Below are 21,325 nucleotides of genomic sequence, written 5' to 3'. Positions count from 1 at the left end.
GTGAGTGCAATTTCACACTATTTATTGTAACACGGTTTACATGGTGTTGCTGAGTTGTCTTCCTACTCAAGGTTACCGATAGATCAATAAGTGGTCAATAAGCTCGTCATATTACTACCATTACGTCAAGCAGTAAATTTTTTATTGTAATTTACAGTAGGACTGATACCAGTTGTGTTACATGCCTCTAGGGCTAGGTGGTCATCATATGCATCTTACAGTCACTGTTTCCATGACTCCCATAATCCGCATGTTTCACATAATTCGAACAATTGATCCGCAAGTTGAGTTACTTAGCAATCGAGTGTTTCAATGAACACCTGGCGATGCGATTTAACACCAGTACTTGACCCCATAGGTCAAGTATTAGCCTAATTAATGACTCTATAAATAGCTAAGCAGTCTTGTTACCATTAGCTTAGCAGCGTTCCGAATTCGGAACGCTGGCGCATTGTGACTGCTGAAATCGAAATAAAAACGACTGAAGCGTGAAAATGTTTTTAATGTAATAGCCATCGATATTCTAATGCGCATTAATCGCAAGTACCGTTTCCATGATTCGCAAGCACGATGGATTCGATAAAGTTTTGCGGATCGCAAAACTCGTGGATAACTCGCCCATAACTTGCGGATTGGCTCTAATTTGCGAATTATGGGGTCATGGAAACACAGTGACTATAGAAGTTGGAAAGGTTTAGAGGAAATGCCAGTTTAACTAGTGATAGACATCATCTCTTATTGCACCTCTCTTGCTAATGAATACACTGTCTGTGATTACTGTAACTTGGATGCATCATCAACCTTATTTGACAACATTCAAACCACTTAATGAGGGTGTGACCTAAAGCCCTATTTGAATTTATGCAGCATTAAAACCAGTGGTTTTTTTAAACTTTATTTTTTAAAACTAGATATTTTGAGATTTTCAATAGTTTGGTGCAGCTAATTAAGGGTAGAGGTCACATGACCTGGTGATAAACCTTACTTGCTGTGATTCGTCGTAGTACAGTGGAACCTAGGTTCTCGAACATAATCCGTTCCAGAGGTTGTTCGAAAACTGAGTTGTTCGAGATCCGAAACAATTTTTCCCATTAGAATTAATGTATGTTAATTTTACTTTGTTCCTAGTCCAGAAAACAACTTCGGTAAAGTATTTTATACCATAACCTGTACTGGATACTATAAATAAAAAGGGGTCGATATCGATCGTGTTTAATTTTAATAAAAGAATTTCTATCTATGATGATAAAAAAAGAAAACAAAATAATAGACTTTTCATATGTTTTGCTCTTAAAACATCGAAAACATTAAAGGTTAAGATACAATACCAAAAATTGCAGAAATGGATGAAACAGCAAAAAAATGCAACAAATCGATAACATCAAAAATCGTGTGAAAACAAAAATATAAACAGCAATGGCATATTTATATACAGAGAACCGAGGCTCCACTGTAGCCTATATGGATACTCCGCTTTTCTATGTGTCTATTTACATGAGATTTTTGTGTCACAAGTTATATCAGCCAGCAAAACATTGTTATGAAATGCTAATGAACATTTAGGTTTGGTCGTTCCAAATACCCAAGCACATGCTCGGGCATGTCATTGATCTAGTTATATGTCATTATCAGCACTTTCGGATTCCAATCACAAATGAAGGCGAGTTGCCATAGTTTTGCGCTTGATTGGGGACACAAAGGTACATGAATAACTACATTTATTTACATTGGATAAGCACACGCAAATCGTGTCTTAAGAATTTCATAAATAGTTTAATGTTAGTAGACTTCAATAACCAAACAGTCGTCCTCTGTTTTTAGTGGATTCGTTTGTGTGCATCGATGATGCAACTTGTAATACGAGGATACCGTAACCAAGTTTATGGACTAGCGAATAATTATAACATCTCATTCAACGTTAATTTCTTTCAATATTTTGTCACGCATAATCATCTAGCCTATAAATAGGAATCGGAAAGCACCCATGTCACTTGCTAATTCAGTGATGGGACAACTTCTGCCGTAGCTGTCAAGATTTAAATCACACTTTGGCCCCTTTTTATTCAATTACACAAATGAGGCGAGGAAATTGTTTGAATGTGGTTGATACGTTAGGCTCCCAAGTTGCTATTAAGCGAGTATGCAATTGTAGAATACCAAATGGTATATCGGTAGGCTATTCTACAGCAGGTCATCTTGTAAAACAAAAATGCATCAGATGTAGAACCTCAAAGAATTTCATTCTCACTTTCTTATACGTATGTCAATAGATGTGGACTAGGTAACACCCTGTTATATGTAGATAGATAGGAAGTTAACACTGATTAAAAGTAGATTAACCCTGGCCAATAAGCGACCTCAGTGCGTAATCTCTCTTGACAGGTGTCCACGGTGCTACAATCTGACAAGATTTTGGTGCTGAGCAGAGGAAGGGTTGTCGAGTTTGGTAGCCCGAATGAGCTTCTCGCAGATGCTAATTCTCATCTTTCCAGTATTGTTAGCGAACAAACCAATTAAGTTTACAATATAATGGACCATAAACTCTATTGAAGTCGAGATTTGCTTTATTATTCCTTGGTATATTTACATTACCGAGCTTATCATGCATTTGTTTTTGCAGTTACTCTTTTTTACTTTTAAACAATATGCAAGTCATCTATCGAGTATAATCTTCATTATTGCAATCATCCAAAGGAAAATGACTGCGCATTACTGTTCACACTTTTACCCCTTCACCCTGTGCTTGAGGCTTCGTCAAGCTTGCATATGTGGCTGTTATATACTGTTTCAGTTTATTTTGTTGCTATTACGCTTTGATTAGAACTGCTATATTTTGCTACCTACCTTTGATAAAATTTGGCCAGTCTGGACAAAAAATGACTTGTGTATGTATATACAGTGTGATAAGTATCAATACACATAGACAGTTGAAGCAGATCAAATCTCAAAACCAAAAGATGCTATTCTTTAGTAAGGAATCGTCTCTTATAGGAAGTGTTCATGTATGGTCTAACAGTCCATTCTGTCTTGGCTGTATCTAGCTGATCGAGGGCTCCACCCATCACTTTGTACAATTTCATCTCGAATCTCGGTCCAATCTACAACCAGTCAACACAAGCCGCAAGTATTATTCTGCATTTGTTAATTAAAAGGAAGCCTGTGTTGGCAAGTGTAAGAAACGAACCAAGCGTCCTTGTTCACTAGTCCGCATGTACAATAGACTAAACTTGCAAAGAAAATTAGTCTTTCTGGCGCAATGTACTTGCAAGATGCTACGACATAATTTGTAAAATTGATTCGTTTGTCGTATGACAAGTTATAACGATAAAATACACACGGAAAAAACTTGCTACACACTAGAATTGAACTCAAAAACTAATTTTGCGGACAAGAGCGCTAACCACTATGCTACGCAGTCGCCTTGCCATACTATGAATTAATTATGGACATAATTTTTACACCTGCCAATCTTTAACGGCGATTGGTTAAAATATGCATGCTTCAGCTAGTGCGCTTAAACTACTAGCAGAAAAATACGTGCCCAGACTTACACAACATGCTATAAATATATGTCTATATAGCATAAACTTTTAGCAAACACAGAAATATAAAATACCTTCATTTAAAAGTTACAATGGTAACCGTTGTATATATTGGTTAGAAATAAATTTTCTGTGTCATTGTATAGGGCTAGCGGAAAAACCAAGGTCGACGATTGCGAAAATCAGCCCAAAGATGTATTTGCTTTGCATACCACCTAGTTATTCATATTTCCATGGCATCTAACTTAAGTGGACAATTGTGTAGATAGATTTATGCTTTTCACTACTATCGATAGGTAATACAAGGTAAGATATAGACATGTTTGTACTTATACTTATTTACATACAAACATGTATTTATATAGAGATTTGGCTAGGCATGATACACCGATATTACTAGTGTGGTATATACGCATATCAAGCCATCATGTAAGGTCGTTACTAAAAAGTGAACTAACATTTCTAGGCATAAGAGATGCAAATAATGCTCTACAAAAATTGAATTTCTACTCACGTTCCTACAAATTTACCATGTTTTCAAAGAACTGCATTCCAAATCTAAAAACGAGCCGTAACAACAATAGTGCAATGCAGGGAATTAAAAACGGACCTCTGAAAGTTCGATGTCTTTCGAGCCAGGCACTTTCTTGTAAACATGATGTCGGTAGGAGATGAAATCTTGCTCATTGGCAAAGGTCATGATCCTCTTACTCTCTGGCCGAGGAACTGGGAATAGGTACTTGAGTATGTCCATAACCTGTGACAATATAACAGCAATAGAGCATTGTTGTACGAGACAAAACGGAGACAACTTCACGCAATGTAGATCACGCATCTATATATATATATATATTTCTCAAAGTATGCGTGTGTCTATGTGTGTCCCTCCAGCTATAGCTACTATTAGAATAGCGTAGCTGGACAATGCTCAGCAACGAAATGGCGTACCGTCATTAGAAGCCTACCAGCTTACTGGAATTTTCCATTGGCAATGTGTCAGGCCACTTGGCAATGACCTGCCACTTGCTGGAGGGTTGCCTGCCAGCAAGTGGTAGACAACTCTCATCACTTCGCATTGTTTATACGCTGATTTTTAATACCCGGGCAACGCCAAGAGGCACAGCTAGTGTAAATAAAAAGCTGCATGGCAGTATACTAAGGCCTGCACTGACATGAGGTGAAAGGCTGGACATATAATTTAGCTAAATTTACTATAATGACGAACAATCATAAACATCTTTTAAAATATATCTCGTGAGTAATTTTTGTCTCTGGAAGACTTTCTGTAGGAGTTATCTCATCTCATTATCATATTAAGTACCTCCGAGGCAGCGATTCAAAAACCGAAGACCCTGAATTTGAACATTAGATTAGGAGATAGAAAATAGACTCGATGAATTAAACCTGGTGCATAAAGTAAGTAACTGGTAACGGTGAAGTTGTGTGTTGCCAGAACTTGTAGTGGTGTTTCTTCACGACCAACATTACCGTATTTTTCGGACTATAAACCGCACCCCTATATAAGCTGCATCTGCTTTATTTTCCAAAAAACGATAATAAGACAATACATAGGCCCACCTTTGTATAGGCCACAGAACTCAGGATGGTGTTTTTTAACACGGCAGCAACTTTGCTGTTTAAAACGGAAGTGTCTAACGGCACTGTTTCGTATTAACCGACGCTGTTTAACCTTGTGTCTAATGGAACAGTACCGTTAGGCATTGTTTCGTTTTTTCTTTCACCGCTAGAGGCGCACTAACCGAAGGTTCCGGTTAATGCGCCCTAGTGGTGAAAGAAAAACCCACAGAATAGCCGCACCCTTATGTAAGCCGCATGGCTCAAATCATCAGAAAAAAGTAGCGGCTAATAGTCTGAAAAGTACGGTGTATTAAAATTCAATCTTGGAATTTCCATGTGAAACTACCTACATACAAAACGTCTAGTCTTTTGAGTTTAACAACTGTTCAAATTATATAAGGAAAGCCAGCACATTGCCATGGCTTGTGCAATGCGTAGTTGATGTCTTCATAAAACTGGAAATCTTCAAACATTTCGCAATAATCGAAGTAGCACAGCTCTTGTTTTTACTAAGTACAACATGACTTTTAAAACAATAATAGTTGACAAAAATAACATTAACGCTAAAAAATAAATCTGATTATTTGTATTATAGAGAAGGAAAAAATAACTTTTCGTCATGTAGTTGATACAACAATTCAGCAGTTCATGACGGTGGGAGTTCTTACTGTCAACAGATAAAACCACCAGAATAAAGAGTATTTGAATAAAACTATTAAAATTCTACACCAGCCTCCATATTTTCTCAATTTCAAGAATGTTTGGAATAGGATGTAAAATAATTAAAAAAGCTCTCGACAAATGAATACACAAATAATTACTTACACGTTTGGCTAGCTTAGTTTCAAACTTGTGAAAGATGAGATGTGGATAGGCTTCAGACACCTTCTCTCTATCGGGTATCTCATGCCTTGCTATCACATTGGAGAGAGTGAAGTAGGCAGTTGGTCCAAATGGGAGATGACTCACCTACAATTATTACAGTGTCCAAAGTAATCTTGTGTGTAAACCTGCGGACATCCAATGATGGCGGAGAGGAGATTTCACAGTTACCCATAATTCCAGTTATCTGACAAAGATCTTGGAAGTTGAAGAAATAAATTATTTTAGAAAGAGAAGTTGGGAAAGGGGAGAAAATGGAAAGTGCGTTCAGAATCCAATGTGTACCCTAGAGATAAAATATGTTTCACTGCAATAAGTGATTGTGAAGCTTTACATTCATATAAATATTTAGTTAACTTCTACAGTGTAAAGTGTCCAGCTGGGCGATTTCTCAAATTCGATTTAAATGGTAACCTATTTCATCGCACTAGTGAGAAAAAACAACATGTGTATAGCGTTATATCTATCATATATATATATACAACTTCCGTGACATACTAGTTCATCATGATAAATCGTCAGATTTGTCAACAAAACAGAGAAGAGAGTAGCTGATCAATTGTTCATATATACTGGAAGGCGATCAATTGGTGCAGGTGTTACAGCGTCGATCTTTTCATTATAACACGCTATTTTCATCGTAGCATTATTGCATGTGGTATTACATGTGATAAACCCGACAACTACCAGTGAAGAAAAAAGTGAAAAAACTCTCAATGACCAGTGAAGAAATTTAATAGAACCTTGTTAGCATTGTCCGAACAAGTTTGTTTTACTGCAAATGCTTGGTTACTATATGTAGCCTGAAAGCATTTAAATATTTATGGAACAAAGACTCAACGATGCACTTAGCCATGCTGGACTTCCAAATATTAAATTTTAACCAAGAAAACTGCTTCTAGACCTGATACAATCATCACCTCGGTTCTTTTGTTAACGCCATTAAAAAACTCGAAAATAATTTATTTCCGTTTGAATTTTTGTGCAAACCTATTAAAGAGTAATAAAAACGAATAATAAAGTGACATTTTGGCAAACTGTGAAATAAACGAAGTTTATCGTTTCTCAAAACTTTTTTAAAAATCAGAAAGTTGTACTCGACTCTAACGACATTAGCCATGGATATGTGAACGATGCAAAACTGTTCAAGAAAAAAAGATCAATCGTAGGAGCGAATGCTGATATTATAGACCATTAGAACAAAACTTTGAAATCGTACAAAATTGTCTCATTGCAATTCTTCAAGAATGGTAGCGTGATATTATAAGTGACATAATATAACACTTGATCCAATTGAAAAAGGTCTTATTCCAAAATCACTAATGACCTTGGGTTAATATATCTCAATACCAGCAGGGCAGACAATAAAGCTCACCACAAGCTGAGTAGGAACACCTCTACGCTCGTGTACTACTATTAGATCTGTCACTTCATTGGCCCTGCATGCCTCCAGCAGCTGTTTCACATCGTAGTCTCCCCTGTTTATCCTCTGTGAATTGGGAAAAAGTAGCTTCAGCTCCTACAATTACGTATAAAGCTCAGGCTAATGTGGTACAATTAAGGCCTCTCCAATAGACAAGTCCAAGCTGGATAGATGCGGAAAGTGCTTTGTCAAATGCTGATATACATACGTACAGGTAACTGAGGTACAAATTACTATTATCTACAAACGGCAAAAAGATGTAAAAAATAAAACAACGATCTGTAACACGCAAGGCAAATCATAAAGATTTTTAAAACTCTCCAGTGAAACCAATGGTTAAGTCATTAACTCTTTCGCTACTGAATTTATTTCTAGTTTTGCCCGATTTTTTTTTCTATTCACACAAATGTTGACATACCCTAGAATACTTATATTTCGCTAGTATTTAGTTTCGTGAGTAGCACACAGAGTAAAATTTCGCTGCAACTTAATTTCGTGGCTCTGATGAGTGCGAAAATATAGTGGTGTGAAAATAAATGCAGTGGAAAAAACATTACATTCCTCAGGTCCAGTTCACTAATAAGAAAAAAATTCAATTTGGGAATAGTACGTATTTGTAAACCACAGGTTGAAATGTGTGGGTGAGATCGACAATTCAATTTGATCACTTGCTGCCATTTGTTTCTTAGACTATCAATGACGTCTAGGTCCCTCCTGCCGTGACTTTCACACTCTAATCCCAAGAAGAAGAAAACAGATAGGTAACAACCAACTTCACAACCAAAACTGTATAACCCTTACGTTGCCATAAACGCATTTATGCGTTTTCTAGGGGTCACTGACATAAACGCATTTTCTGACTTTCTCAGCAATTGTCTGGTAACCTGATTTTATTATTTGTTGACCACATAACCCACGGTCTTTAAGTGTTTTATGAAATTGACTGTGTTGTCCGAAGATTTCTCTATAAAATCAGCCTAAAACAACGAAGCAATTTTAAACTTTTGTTTGAGAATTTCTAATCTACAAACGAACATTTTTCTGTGAGTTCATTAACTACCCCGCGCGAGTCATAAAACAGGTAATCAATTGTTGATGACATAATAGCCAGTTTAGATTTTCGTGATTATACAGATAATTAAAGTAGAACTTGAAAAATACTGTATACATACCATGAAGCAATATCGGCAATTTCGGTAAAATGGCTGGCACTAGGCCGGTAACGAATTTGTACATGATTGGCAGTGAAAGAGATAATGTGGTTGGACCTGATGAGGGTTGATATTGTTTTTGGATGGTAATAAAATTCATCACTGCAATAATTATTCTTCAATTTTACGACTTCACCTACCAGACTTTCATTCTCACCAGTTACAAATTCGGTGACTAAACTGATATTGCTTTACCATGCTGCTCAGTTGGTGTATTAGCTATAATGAGTTTACCAGAAATTTCCCATTTATCCTAACCACAGACGAAAGTTGCCTGCATTTCTAATATTACGATTTTATTGTGGATATCAATGAACAAAGCTATTTAACTTCGCGTTTTCGCTCGTTCGTTATGATAGTTTAGTTTCGCTCATTAAATTTTCGGGAAAGGATTACACCGCGAAAACGCGAAAGTTAGATGCTGCGAATACATAAGTGTCCTAGGGTAACGTCACTAATTTTGTGACAACTTGAGAAAGAATGAAGATATCCACTTAATTTAAAAGACAGGTTGTTGAGAAAATAATTTATTAAGAAATTGAAAAAAATCTTAAATTAACTTCATTTAAAACTGGTAAAAATTTTTACAAACTGTACCAACAATATTTTGCCAGCGATTTCGATAGTCATATTCATATGACTATCGAAATTATTGGTCTATCTGTCGCCATAATATTTCATTACTACTACAATTTTTCACGTGAAATACATGCACTAGAAGAGTCAGAATCACTTGACATAAATTTACTAGAGTCCTAATGGCTAAGAATGTTAGAAACTTCTACAGCTGTAAACGATGGCGATATTCTTTTTTGTCCGTAGTTTTCTGCGGTGAACTTTCTGTTTGATAATCAGTGAGCCACTAGTGAGAGGCCTGCTGATTAATCTATATTGTTAACCACAAGTTTGTTTCATGGAAACCAGATCTTATTGGTCTATCTGAAGCAAAAGCTGAGTTATCATAGACAAACTAACATACTGTCTAAAAGCCGATGTATCGGCTTCCAGCCACAAAGATGAGATAACACGAGCCGACACATCGGTTTGCGGTAGTGAAAGATGATGATGGAAAAAGAAGATGAACGTGCACAAAATTTTAGTAAATTGTATCAAAATGTATCGGTATTTTTCTATCATTTGCGACTGTTTTTGATGTTTGAGGTGATCTGATTACCAGGATGTTTCAAGATTAAAATTGATAAAACTGGATCACAACTAAAATTCTCAGCTAATGCAAAAGTGCAATTATGACGTCTACAAATATGACGTCTACAAATGCACGGATGTCTCAAGATTAAAATTGATAAAACATGATCACAATTAAAATGCTCAGCTCATGCAAAAGTGCAATTATGACGTCTACAATTGCACGGAAACCAACAAAATAGAGACGCGTAATGCTGTAACTTGAACCCAATAGCAGATATCAACTATAGCAACAATTCTAACTAATGACGACATCATTTCACAAATACTTTTCTTCTGAACTTTTAGCCACGATCAAAATTTGTTGATTTTAATCTTGAAACATACTGGCGATCAGATCACCTCAACCATCAAAAACAATCGCTAATGATAGAAAAATACCAACACTTTCTGATAAAATTTACTATGACTTTGAGCAAGTTCATCTTCAAGGGGAATAACACTGAATAGACTTAGAACCACCCTAGCAGGCAGGATAACAGCTAAGCTATGAATGGTGATGATGAAAGTCAAACGCTTCAAGAAACCAAAAAGAAAAATACGACAAAAACAAACAGTCTAATATCCTCTTAAAAACTGCATCATCAAAAGAAAAGGTTTTCAATTTCAAATAACTGGACGTATGAGAGTAGGAGCAAGGCGTTAACATTTGTTTGTAAAACACACCCAAAACCAGCTCAACCAGTTGTTCTCTAGCAATAAATATTAAACGTTAAACTATTTCTGATAGTGGAGTTATTCCGTTCTCATTAAAGTTTAACACCGAATCAAAAGTTATAAATACTTTTGATAGAGCTCGGTGCAGTCAACTCGTTGCAAAACAAAAACAAGTAAAACTGTTGTCGTAAGTCGTCGTAGAAAAGAAACTTCAAAACTGAATGAATTTTGGCAATTTTCTTCATCGTGTAAAAAGAAAATTATTAAAATTAGATACCATAAAAGAGTTCACATCATAAAACTACCTCGACTCAAAATATTTAGCTCATTTCACAGTAATGATACGCTTTACTTCTTAAACATTGAAAATTCTCAAAATGGTGGAACAAAAACTTGAAGCTATTTTCAACTCTTCTCGGGAAAGAAAAGTGAAAAGATTAGCTCAATATTCTTGAACACAAATCAGGGGCTCCTTCATCCAGCCCTCACCTTAGAAAACTCCTTTAGCTTAGAGCTTGGACTATGTGAAGTGGTAATAAGAATCTTCGGGTCTTCCACTCCGGCCCATCGATACTCGTCATCACGACTTCCAGCAATGAGCTCTTTATCAGCACCCTCAGCGACCTCTAAAGGTTTGTATTGACCAGTTACAAACAAGCAAGATGGCCTAGAGCTAAGCAAACACTGTAGACAAACATGAATTCCCAAAACTATACAGCCCAAAGCTAAGCAAGGAAGTCAACACACACAAGTATGTGAAATAGGTCATAAATAGTTGCATACTACTCAACCTCTCACTCAATAACCAGTCTTAGATAGGCTCAAGTGAGACATCTAACGCAGTTCTAATGCAATAATGGGACACACAAGCATCCAACTGGGTCAATAGATCTTTCAAATTAATTTCACAACTATTTATTAATTTAGATAATTAAACTGGTTCTAATATATTAGGAAGTTAGTAATGTCTATAACTAACCATGATATTAAGTTTTATTGAAAGACATCCTCAACTTCGCAGGCAATTTAAACATGACTGACTATTCATAACTTTACAAAGCAAACACGCACACGCTAAGTTTTGACCAAAATCTATGTAAATGACTATCATGCAACAGCGCAATGAGAATATTACAAAATATAAAAATAATAACTTGTAATATTCTAATTGATGGCAAAGCTGAAACAAGAGCCGAAGGCCCTTTATAGTTCATAGAATCATCTCTAGTTATCAATGAAATGGTTCTATACTTCAAATTCATCAAAATGAGTAATTTGGTATACTTAGTTTTTACCATACTTCAATTTTTAAAATTGACTTGAAAAATTCAGTAGTGTTAAAATTCCCTGATGTTGGAACTATTGCTATAGCAATATAATATGACATGTAATCATTAACAAAACATAAAAAAACAAATTTTTAGCAATACGTCTATAACGAAACTCAGCGTGATAACAAAGAGCCTTCAACTACATTAGTAATAGGAGTTGTCCTCTCAATTAATATAACGTGTGTCCTAAAAGCTCTATCAAAATATATATAAGTTCCATCATTCTTTAACAAAGACTCTGTATTGCTGAGCACATTTATGACCACAGATTCTATAAATAAGGCAGAAGTCCAAATAAATGGAAGACATTGCGTACTGCCTGAAAATCACAATAACTTGCTAAAGGAAATATCATCCACAATGAGCTGACATCTGCTAGAAAAAACACCAAGAACTATTCAATTGTGGAATTGTGGATAAGGCCAGACCCTCAACGCAAACTCTCTAAAAAATTCCACTCCACCAAATAAATTCAAACTTTTTTTATAGAAAATTTAATATTATTGGGAAGCGATTTTTATAATTAAAGCAGTTTACTTTTAAATTTAAAAATTATCCATTTACAAAAACAGAACCTGATTGGTTAAACAAGGAAAAGTGAACAGTAAAATGCTCGCTCTTATACAATACCAATAATTCATAAAAATAGTAATAAATTGTCAAGCAAAAAAGTTTTTCCAGTTTTTCCTTATCCAATGACAGTAAAGCATCTCAACAAATTACAAATCACAGAAAAATATCGCTCTAAAAACATCCAATCACAAAGCATTCAATATTTAAAAAATGATTGATTTTCTGATGCTCGAACGTATCGTATAACCTCGCTCAATATTCCTTCTTAAGTAAGCATGAACGTAAACTCTAATTTAAATGGTCAATAATAGTTGAAAGATCTATAGAATCATAAACATGTAACATGATTTGTTAACTCTATGGAATGTAGTTCTTAGCCCATTACACAGAATCTCCAAATCTTGTTTTTGTTTATACCTTGACATGACTGGAAAGAAAAATGTATATAGTCCTAAACAATAATTTGATTATGTTTACATTGTTTACATGCGTCTTATTCTAGACTAAATGCTAGACTAAGGCCCTAAATGCTTCAACCAATCGTTATATTTTCAAAAGGTTTTCGATTTTACTAACTAAGCAATAATAAAATCATAATAACAGCACAGAATGGTGTAATAGAAACTGACTTTAATGACAAATTCTGCTACATATCTTACTTTTTTAAATGATGATGCCATATTAGATGATAAAAAAGATTACATTTTGTTAGTAGGTGATTCCTTATCTGCCTCTTCCATGATTTACATGTAGCTTTATTCATTTGCTATAGGCTAAACCCAATTCTTTTAAAAGTAGGGTATTTAATTTATAAAATTTTAGGGTATTTAATAACTGATAGCATTCAGGGTGTAGGGATTTAATTGATACAATGCGGTACACAGCAACTTGTGAGGTTACGCACATGTCATTAATTGACTGGTGGAGACCCACAATGTACAACATAGTGTACTAGTATATTCCATTCGGCTACAAGAAGACCAATGCTCCAAGTATTTTGTGATAATATGTAAACGTATCCATTGTATAAGATAGCGTTTATAGATTGTTTTATGTATACATGGTTCCATAGGACTTTTAGAAAAGAATATTCACATTAGGAACAACTGCTAATTTAGTAAACACGAAAGTGTAAAAGCGGTATTTGATGTTCTACAATAATAAAAGTACTCGAACTTCTGCAAAAGAACTCACGTAGTTTTGCTGCTTCTTGCTCTTCATATGTTGTCTGATGTAACTTATCCTCTAAATGTAATCCAACATCTTCCCGAGCCTTTTTTTTACTTGCTTCTGTCTTTCGGGCTCGAGCTTGCTCCGACTTTCTATATATAAATTCACGTCTCTCCCGAATTTGCCGCCTCAGCATATTGCAAAAACTTTATTAAAGTAGGGAGTAGACTTCATGAAAAGCCTAAAACACATTAAGTTCAAGTTATCTCTAGTTAAAGCTGAATTCAAAAACATAATTTACCTAGAAACTGCTTAAGATTCTGCCAGATAGTTTGGGACGACTCAAAAGCTTAGTAATATTTGCTGCAAAAAATGAGATGCTTACAATAACACACCTTTTTAAAAACACCTCATACCATGGGCTTGGATACAGCTTTTAATCAGTATTTATACGCATGGACAGGAAAACCATAAACTGTTTATATCTATGAAATGTTTAAGCCAAGTTTGATGATTGCAAGCAGTCCTGGTACATAGTCTAGATTATCTATAGCGTAACGCAAGCCCATATCTGAATACAATACTGAACAGTTTCTAATTGTTTGCATAGGCCTATTTTTCAGGCTATATTCTTGAATTTTACTTTTAATCTAAATTTCTGAAGTAATAATATGTTTCAAGAAAATTTTTTAATGCTAAACATGTTTTGCACCAGGATATCAGAGAATGCTCATGTCGTGTTTCAAGAAGTTTAGAATCCACATACCCTAGGACACTTATGTATTCACGCCATCTAACTTTCGCATTTTCGCGGAGTCATTCATCTCGCGAAAATTTCATGAGTGAAACTAAACTATCATAACGAACGAGCGAAAACGCGAAATTAAAGAGCTTTGTTCATTGATATCCACAATAATATCGTCATATTAGAAATGCTTGTTTGTTTTAGGTAATGTGACTGCTAGGACGTTTTCAGATTAAAATAGGCTAAACTTGACCGCAGTTGAAACGCTCAGAAAAAAAGACATCTTTTTTCTTTTGAGCATTTCAACAAAGATCAATTTTGCCGATTTTATTTTTAGTTCATCCGAAGGTTTTTACGCTTTCGTTGGGCCATTGCCAAATAGATGTTTGGTAAAACTTGACCTTTTGCAAACCTTTATAAAATTCATTAACAAAAATATTTTGCCAATCATGATAATAATGACGCCCAAGAACTATTAAAAGTTAACGTTTATCTCTAGGGCTTGGAATAAAGTGATATTCTACAGCGATAAAAACCGTTCCCGCAGCCGTTGGGCAAATAACTGTTCAAGTTAATGATGTTGAGGTCGAGTTATCTAAAGCAGCTTATCATTACGTGGGAACGGACCAAACAAATCCATTTGAGTTAACCAAGTGTTTGTGATAAAATTTTACATTATCCGAGGGCGAGTTTTCCGAGTTTGACTATACTTAGCCGCCAAAAATTCCTAAAAAGTTGGGGCGGCTCAGTCGGCCAGCCGCCCCAGGGAATACAGGCCTGTGGAAAAGCCAAGGCAAACGAGGAAGATGATGATATTAGTTTAGTCACTGAATTTGTAACTGATGAGGATGAAAGTCTGGTAGGGAAAGTCATAAAATTGAATAATAATTATTGTAGCGATGAATTTTATTACCAACCAAAAACAATAACAACCATGAGCCATGGCCACCGCATGCTATAAATACTTGAGATATAATATTGGTGCCACATCAGTTACGGCGGCAAGGACAAGAACCTAAACGTCATTGATAGTCCAAGAAACTAATAGCAGCAAGCGATCAAGTTGCATTGTCGATCTGGCCCACACATTTCTACCCACGGTTCAAAAATACAAACTAGTCCCACATTGAAATTTTTTTTACTATTGAACTGGACCTGAGGAATCCAATTATGTTTGTTCTACTGCATTTATTTTCACATCACTATATTTTCGCACACATCAGATCCGTGAAATTAAGTTGCAGCGAAATTTTACTCTGTGTGCTACTCACGAAACTAAATACTAGCGAATTATAAGTGTCCTAGGGTGATGTTTTGTTCACCGACCAATGAAAGAATTTTATGACACTTTTCTTAAACTGTGTTTAGCAATTTGTGTATTTTAGCTTTTCCAAAACTTCTTCGCTAGTAGTGAGTAATAATCTTTGCCGTCAGCACTACAATAATTTAATGTTTGTATATATGCCAAGTGAATATGTTAGTCCAGTCGATTGTCGAACTAATTTTTGTTACGGTAAAACATGCAACATAACTTCTTTTTGCAAAACATGAAGTATCTAAAATGACAGCTGCACCCTAAAGATTGACGTTTAACATTCACCTGTATGCCCAAATAGCTCGAGTACAATTTTGGGTAACTCCAGAAAAAAAAGTCAACTTCAGGTGTGTGAGCCTAAGCGTGAATCAATACCAAAAATGTTCATCTAACTTATCTATCTAAAACGCATGTATTCCAAGTTTACACGTTTGTTAGGTTTGGGGCTAATTATTGCCTAAATTCGCTGATCAAACATATTGTAAAATATGACTATTGATTACCACAATAAAGATTGCTCATATACATCCAAAACTTACCTCCAAATTCTAATTAGAATGTTAATAAGACATGAACGACAACAACTAAATTGATTGCTGGCTGTTAAAGCAACTTGCAAATACGTGATACCGTGTTTTTTTTCACAAATACTTTAAGAACGACACAAAATTGCAAGCAAAGGATAACGAACTAATGATAGGAGCACGTGTATTATTTTTCTAGACAAACCGAGATGAACACGAGCGCTTACTAAGGTGCTGCCAAAAATCTCATAGAACGAACGTCCTCGTTTATCATTCATGACTAGTTGCGCCAACGATAACACGGCTTAGTCTAGGCTAGCCTGTCTTGACAAGCTGTTGTTTTTGCGTAGTTGTCTCCCCGTCGAGCGGCGAGCAACAACAGTTTTGTTGCTCGCCGCTCGACGGGGAGACAACTACGCAAAAACAACAGCTTGTCAAGACAGGCTAAGTCAAGACAGGCTTGTCAAGACAGGCTTAGTCTAGGCCTACAAGTGATTTTGCCTACGGGAGGTTGCGCCTACAAGTGATGTTGCCTACAGAAGATTACGTCCACAAACTGAGGGCCTATGCCTACGATCTCGAATAATACGCATGTATAACCGTAAGCCAAGGCAGTTTATCTTGCATTTCCGTTGGCATCTCTTTGAAGAAGCAATTTCTGCAGTGATTTAAACTACCTAATTTTGGTATGGAGAACTCGAAACTGAAAAGTTGCCACAGCTGCCATTCCCACTTCAATGATAAAGTTGATAAAAAATGACATTTTAGGTTTTGTCTCCCCTGTAAATAAGATTCCTTAGATAGAAGCATCAGATTTGCAACTTTTTATCATAATTATTTTGCAGTAATTTAGAATTGTAGTGGTGAAGTCAAAATTCATCTTCTATCTATTTTCGAACATTCTAAATGATTGTTACACGATTCCTACGATTGTTACATGCACATGTAAACAATATACATGTATATACGTATATGTACATGTGTATATAATTGTATGGCTTAATAGCTTTATTTTACCAAAAAATTCCAAACACTATAATTATGTTTTATAACCTGACACTGATGAATCATAGAAAATAATAAAAACGCTGCAAGCACTGTGAACATGGGGACTATTATTAGCATTATTATTGGTCATATTATTAGTAGCTAATATCAACAGTCTTGCAAAAGTAGCTAAGATATTTCAAAATATCGCATATCCTAACTATTTGTTCAATATGTTAAGTTCTTAGTCATTGTCCTCACTATCGGCATCCTTTGCTTCTCCTGCTTCAGTTTTGTTTTAGTGCGCACATGTGCAAAGCTCTGTGTAAGGCAGCTTTGCCATGATACTGGCACATCAGTTCCCACGGCACCTAGATTTTTGACACTCCTATAGAACTGTTTGTAGAATATCAGGTGGGAGCGATGATTCTGGTATGTCACTTTACTGCATACTCATCATTTTTCTTACCCAGTATCCACCCATGCAAAGATGGAAATGGTGCATTGTGGGCAAGTTGTGTTGTTGCCTCTTTCTATATACATGTGGGTAGCTGCTACATAATTGACACAATGCACAGGTTTTTCCAGTGATTGTAGGGAAGGAGAGACTGACTGGCCTAGACACAAAAAGCCTGTCCTTTACTAAGTTGAAGTCTGTGCCATTTTCCTGGGTGCCATCTTATTGGCCACAGAGTCTGCAGGTGTAAGTCTCATAGCAAGAATAAGTTACGTTAAAACCTAAATGATTCTCAAAGTCCTTTCATTGCCTGATGAAAGTCGACTTCTGTTTTGACGAGTTTTCTATGACTCTTTTTATTTTTCTACTTACCATAGGTAAGTAGAAAAGGAAAAAGAGTCATAGAAAGTCACCTACTTACCATAGGTACGTAGTGAATTAAGTAAGGACAATCTTAATTGATTTTGTTGAGGCACGATCGATCAATATTTTCACCACTTACGCAGTTGTGTATCGAGCATTGCGCAGATATACTCGTCATAACACTTGTTATAAGAGGCCATCTCTAAAGCAACTACAACTCGATCAAAGTTCTACAAAGTGCACGTTCTTCCTGTTTGATGGTAGCAGCATGCTTCAATCTATCTGCATAAATAGATAGGGGCACACCGTGCACCGCTCGCAAAATTAGCAAGTTGTTTAAGTGAGACTATGCTTAAGGATGTCAATAAGAATTTAAATCCGCCGTTGAGGGCCTTATAGGGCGATATGATGCCAGTCATTGGTGCCTTACCAGGACAAGTTGGTCTGCAAATCAATACAGGGCGCTGCTCATCAATTACTTATCAATTACTTAATCATAGTCAAAGCAACTGAAGAAATCATATCTTTGGTTAATTTACAGGAAAGATGGACATACTAGCCGACACAGTTTTGGACACATAAAGGACAGCTTTGCAAGTAGTTGATTTGTGTGTGTAGTACTTCACCTTAATTTCACAAATCATGCTTATATGTTTAAATGTAAGTCTTGATGCGTATAAGTGGACAGCAGAATTGGATTTTGTGATTTTCTTTGGTGGCTTATTTTCATCTTCACAAGGTGTATTACGAGTAGCAGGTTTCTGACTCTTTATATGGCTAAATGAATGCCAGGACAACATTGACTGGAGAAATCACTATCACTTAGTTAGCTTAAACCAATAAACTAGAGTTAAAACATGCATGATTTGTCTATTTGATAAACAAGGGCAGGACTAATCGGATCGAAATGCTGTTGCTGGATCGAAATTTAGTTATTTTTCAAACTGAATACAAGCATCGTGATCAGTAGCCACCACTACTGGTTTGTACAGATTACAATGTCAGCATTACTTCCATCTTAATAATCTTCCATCTTATTACATAATCAAGTATGTAAATAAATTACATAATAATTATTTTGTTGAATAATTATAAGTCCCTTTATCTAACCTCAATTGTTTGAGTAGTAAGGTATCACAAGTCTAAAAAAATACTCACTCACCTCACTGCGTTTCCTCCTAAAAAGCTCAATTTTGCTGTTAGTCAGTCTCTGATAGCATGTTCTGTGAATCTGGGAGTCTTTCCAGACAAGTTGAAGGCATACACCATTAGGAAAAAAATCTTTCAGGCTCTTTAAAACTTTTTCCAGCTTTTTAGACAGTGACTAAGTGTTTGACCCGTGTGCTTAGTCAACATTTATCAAATTAATTTCTTGAGAGCCATGTATGTGGGCTACACAAGTCATGTCAAAGCTAAAACCATGGATGCACTTATCTTTTATCTTATTATTTTCTATGCTTTATCAGTGTCAGGTTATAAAACATAATTATAGTGTTTAGAATTTTTTTTGTAAAATAAAGCTATTAAACCCTACAATTATATACACATGTACATATACATATATAAACGTATATAGTTTACATGTGCGTGTAACAGTCATAGGATATAGAATGTTTGAAAATAGGTAGAAGCTGACTTTTAACTTCACCACTGACATCCTAAACTACTGCAAAATAATTATGATAAAAAGTTACAAATCTGATGCTTCTATTGAAGGAATCTTATTTAAAGAGGAGATCAATTTTTAAATATCCTTTTTATCAAATTTCTCATTGAAGTGGGAAGGGCAGCTATGGCGACTTTTCAGTTTTGACTTCTCCATACCAAAATTAGTCTTACACACAGCAAAAATTGTCACTGAAACGGGATGCCAACGGAACATCATTTTTAAAGCTCTTTCGTCTGCTCGGCCCACAGCCTACTGCTTTAATTCTGTGATGCACAAGTAATGAATGGCATGATGGATGTATGTTTTGCGCGTGTGTCTATGCATTGTACATGTAAATACATTATTTTTGTATCAAATCCTATATCACACACTTGTCAAATCTTTACAAATGCAGAATATAAATTTAACTCGAGTAGAAGATTGAGAACCACGGTGGTTTAACAGCCTTTTTTTATTTGCAACAATGCAAATACTGTTTTTGAAGTTAAAACCACATTTTTACTGAATCATAAAGCAAAAAACAGGCGTATGTATTTTTGAAGTTGTTATTCTTATACATACAGACGCGTGTCAATAACCGAGTATTTTTATATATTATGAGCAGCCTATTACAAGAAGTGATCAATTGTTGGTCAACATATCATGGCATAACTTTGGAGGTGTTTGTCATCTCCTATTGCCTATCATTACGCTCTACTTTTACATGGAGCCACCCTCACAGCTGGTTGAGATAACCTTTTATATGTTTTCATGGAAATTTCTTGAATGTCTCTACATGTCTTCCATCAAATTTTTAGGAAAGCCAAACATAAAAGCTAACTAATGATGAAATGTGATACTATAATTGCAAATATAATGCAGTATATATATATTATATATGAATATGAAGTATGTATGTATGCATGTAGTCATGCAGCCATGTGCCATGTACAGGGTAGATTCCAAATACAAATTATATGATTTGCATCCTTCATAAATGATCAATAGGCTCTCATAACAAAACCTAAATTTTCTGCATATAACTTGTTATTTCATGGCTTCAACCTCTTTGTATTGCTGAAGAAAATCGTTTAAATGAAGTAAAAACTCACTTCTCAACCTCCTTGCATGGCTACTATAACTCTGCCTTCTTTTTAGATGAAAGGATAGAATAGTATAGATGAAAGGACTATTTAAAATTGAATATCATTTAGACCAATGATATACAGCCCAAAAGGATAGCCGACGGCTATCATATGGGCGTGGTTTAATTATGGAGCTCTATTAGGATTGTGCTAGCCTGGGTTTCAAAGCAAACACAACTCTCGCGGGGCGGTCGCGTTGCCTTGTTAGGTTTTAGAAAACACGAATCGCTGTTATCGTTTCATTAGATTATTCAGCCAGTAGACCCCGCGGGTCACAATAGCAAACATTGAATTTCTGCAATGTAGGGGTAATACCTAACCAAAATAATGTATCTAATCAAAATAAAACATTTCAAATTACCTATTTTTAGTAAATTTAAAATTAGTAAAGGTCGTAGTATATGCCTAAAGTTAAATATAATTACCCTAACAACGGCATTTTTTTTCTAGTTTTTGATTAATATTTTGCCACCCCTAATATAAAATGACCAAGTCTTTCATCGGTTTCACATTGTTTTACCTTGCCAATAAGATGGGACAGCAGGCAAAGCTGTGCAGTGTAGTTTTC

At 35.5% G+C, this 21,325-nt stretch overlaps 2 protein-coding genes across 2 annotated transcripts in view; one reads left to right on the top strand and one right to left on the bottom strand.

The window, feature by feature from the left end:
* The window catches only part of LOC137400346 (ATP-binding cassette sub-family C member 10-like), a 50,484-nt gene extending 47,758 nt beyond the window's left edge, over positions 1 to 2,726 (top strand). Inside the window, exon 27 of the mRNA XM_068086673.1 lies at positions 2,383 to 2,726. Coding sequence (XP_067942774.1) covers positions 2,383 to 2,517 — 135 coding nt within the window. The 3' untranslated portion in view covers positions 2,518 to 2,726. The remainder of the gene's footprint in view (positions 1 to 2,382) is intronic.
* A 140-nt stretch (positions 2,727 to 2,866) lies between these two features.
* On the bottom strand, positions 2,867 to 16,373 carry LOC137400347 (U3 small nucleolar ribonucleoprotein protein IMP4-like). The gene is made up of 7 exons (XM_068086674.1): positions 16,173 to 16,373; positions 13,598 to 13,814; positions 10,989 to 11,125; positions 7,378 to 7,521; positions 5,946 to 6,089; positions 4,153 to 4,299; positions 2,867 to 3,098 (listed from the first exon to the last, which is right to left on the bottom strand). Exons 2-7 carry the CDS (start codon positions 13,767 to 13,769, stop codon positions 2,961 to 2,963), a joined length of 882 nt encoding a protein of 293 aa, XP_067942775.1. The 5' UTR covers positions 13,770 to 13,814; positions 16,173 to 16,373; the 3' UTR covers positions 2,867 to 2,960.
* Between the last annotated feature and the right edge of the window lie 4,952 nt (positions 16,374 to 21,325).

The sequence above is a fragment of the Watersipora subatra genome, chromosome 7, assembly GCF_963576615.1.
Source record: "Watersipora subatra chromosome 7, tzWatSuba1.1, whole genome shotgun sequence".
NCBI classification, from domain to species: domain Eukaryota; kingdom Metazoa; phylum Bryozoa; class Gymnolaemata; order Cheilostomatida; family Watersiporidae; genus Watersipora; species Watersipora subatra.
Note: the sequence above shows the minus strand (reverse complement) of the source record. Positions and strands in the feature narration are given on the sequence as shown.

Bases quoted from the DNA above. Each gene is read 5' to 3' on its own strand.
- LOC137400347 (XM_068086674.1), bottom strand. From the start codon at position 13,769: ATGCTGAGGCGGCAAATTCGGGAGAGACGTGAATTTATATATAGAAAG. The intron at 7,522-10,988 runs GTGAGGGCTGGA...ACGTAATTGTAG, and splicing joins AGCTAAAGGAGTTTTCTAAG to GAGCTGAAGCTACTTTTTCC. The intron at 3,099-4,152 runs GTCCGTTTTTAA...GACTGGTTGTAG, and splicing joins AAGACATCGAACTTTCAGAG to ATTGGACCGAGATTCGAGAT.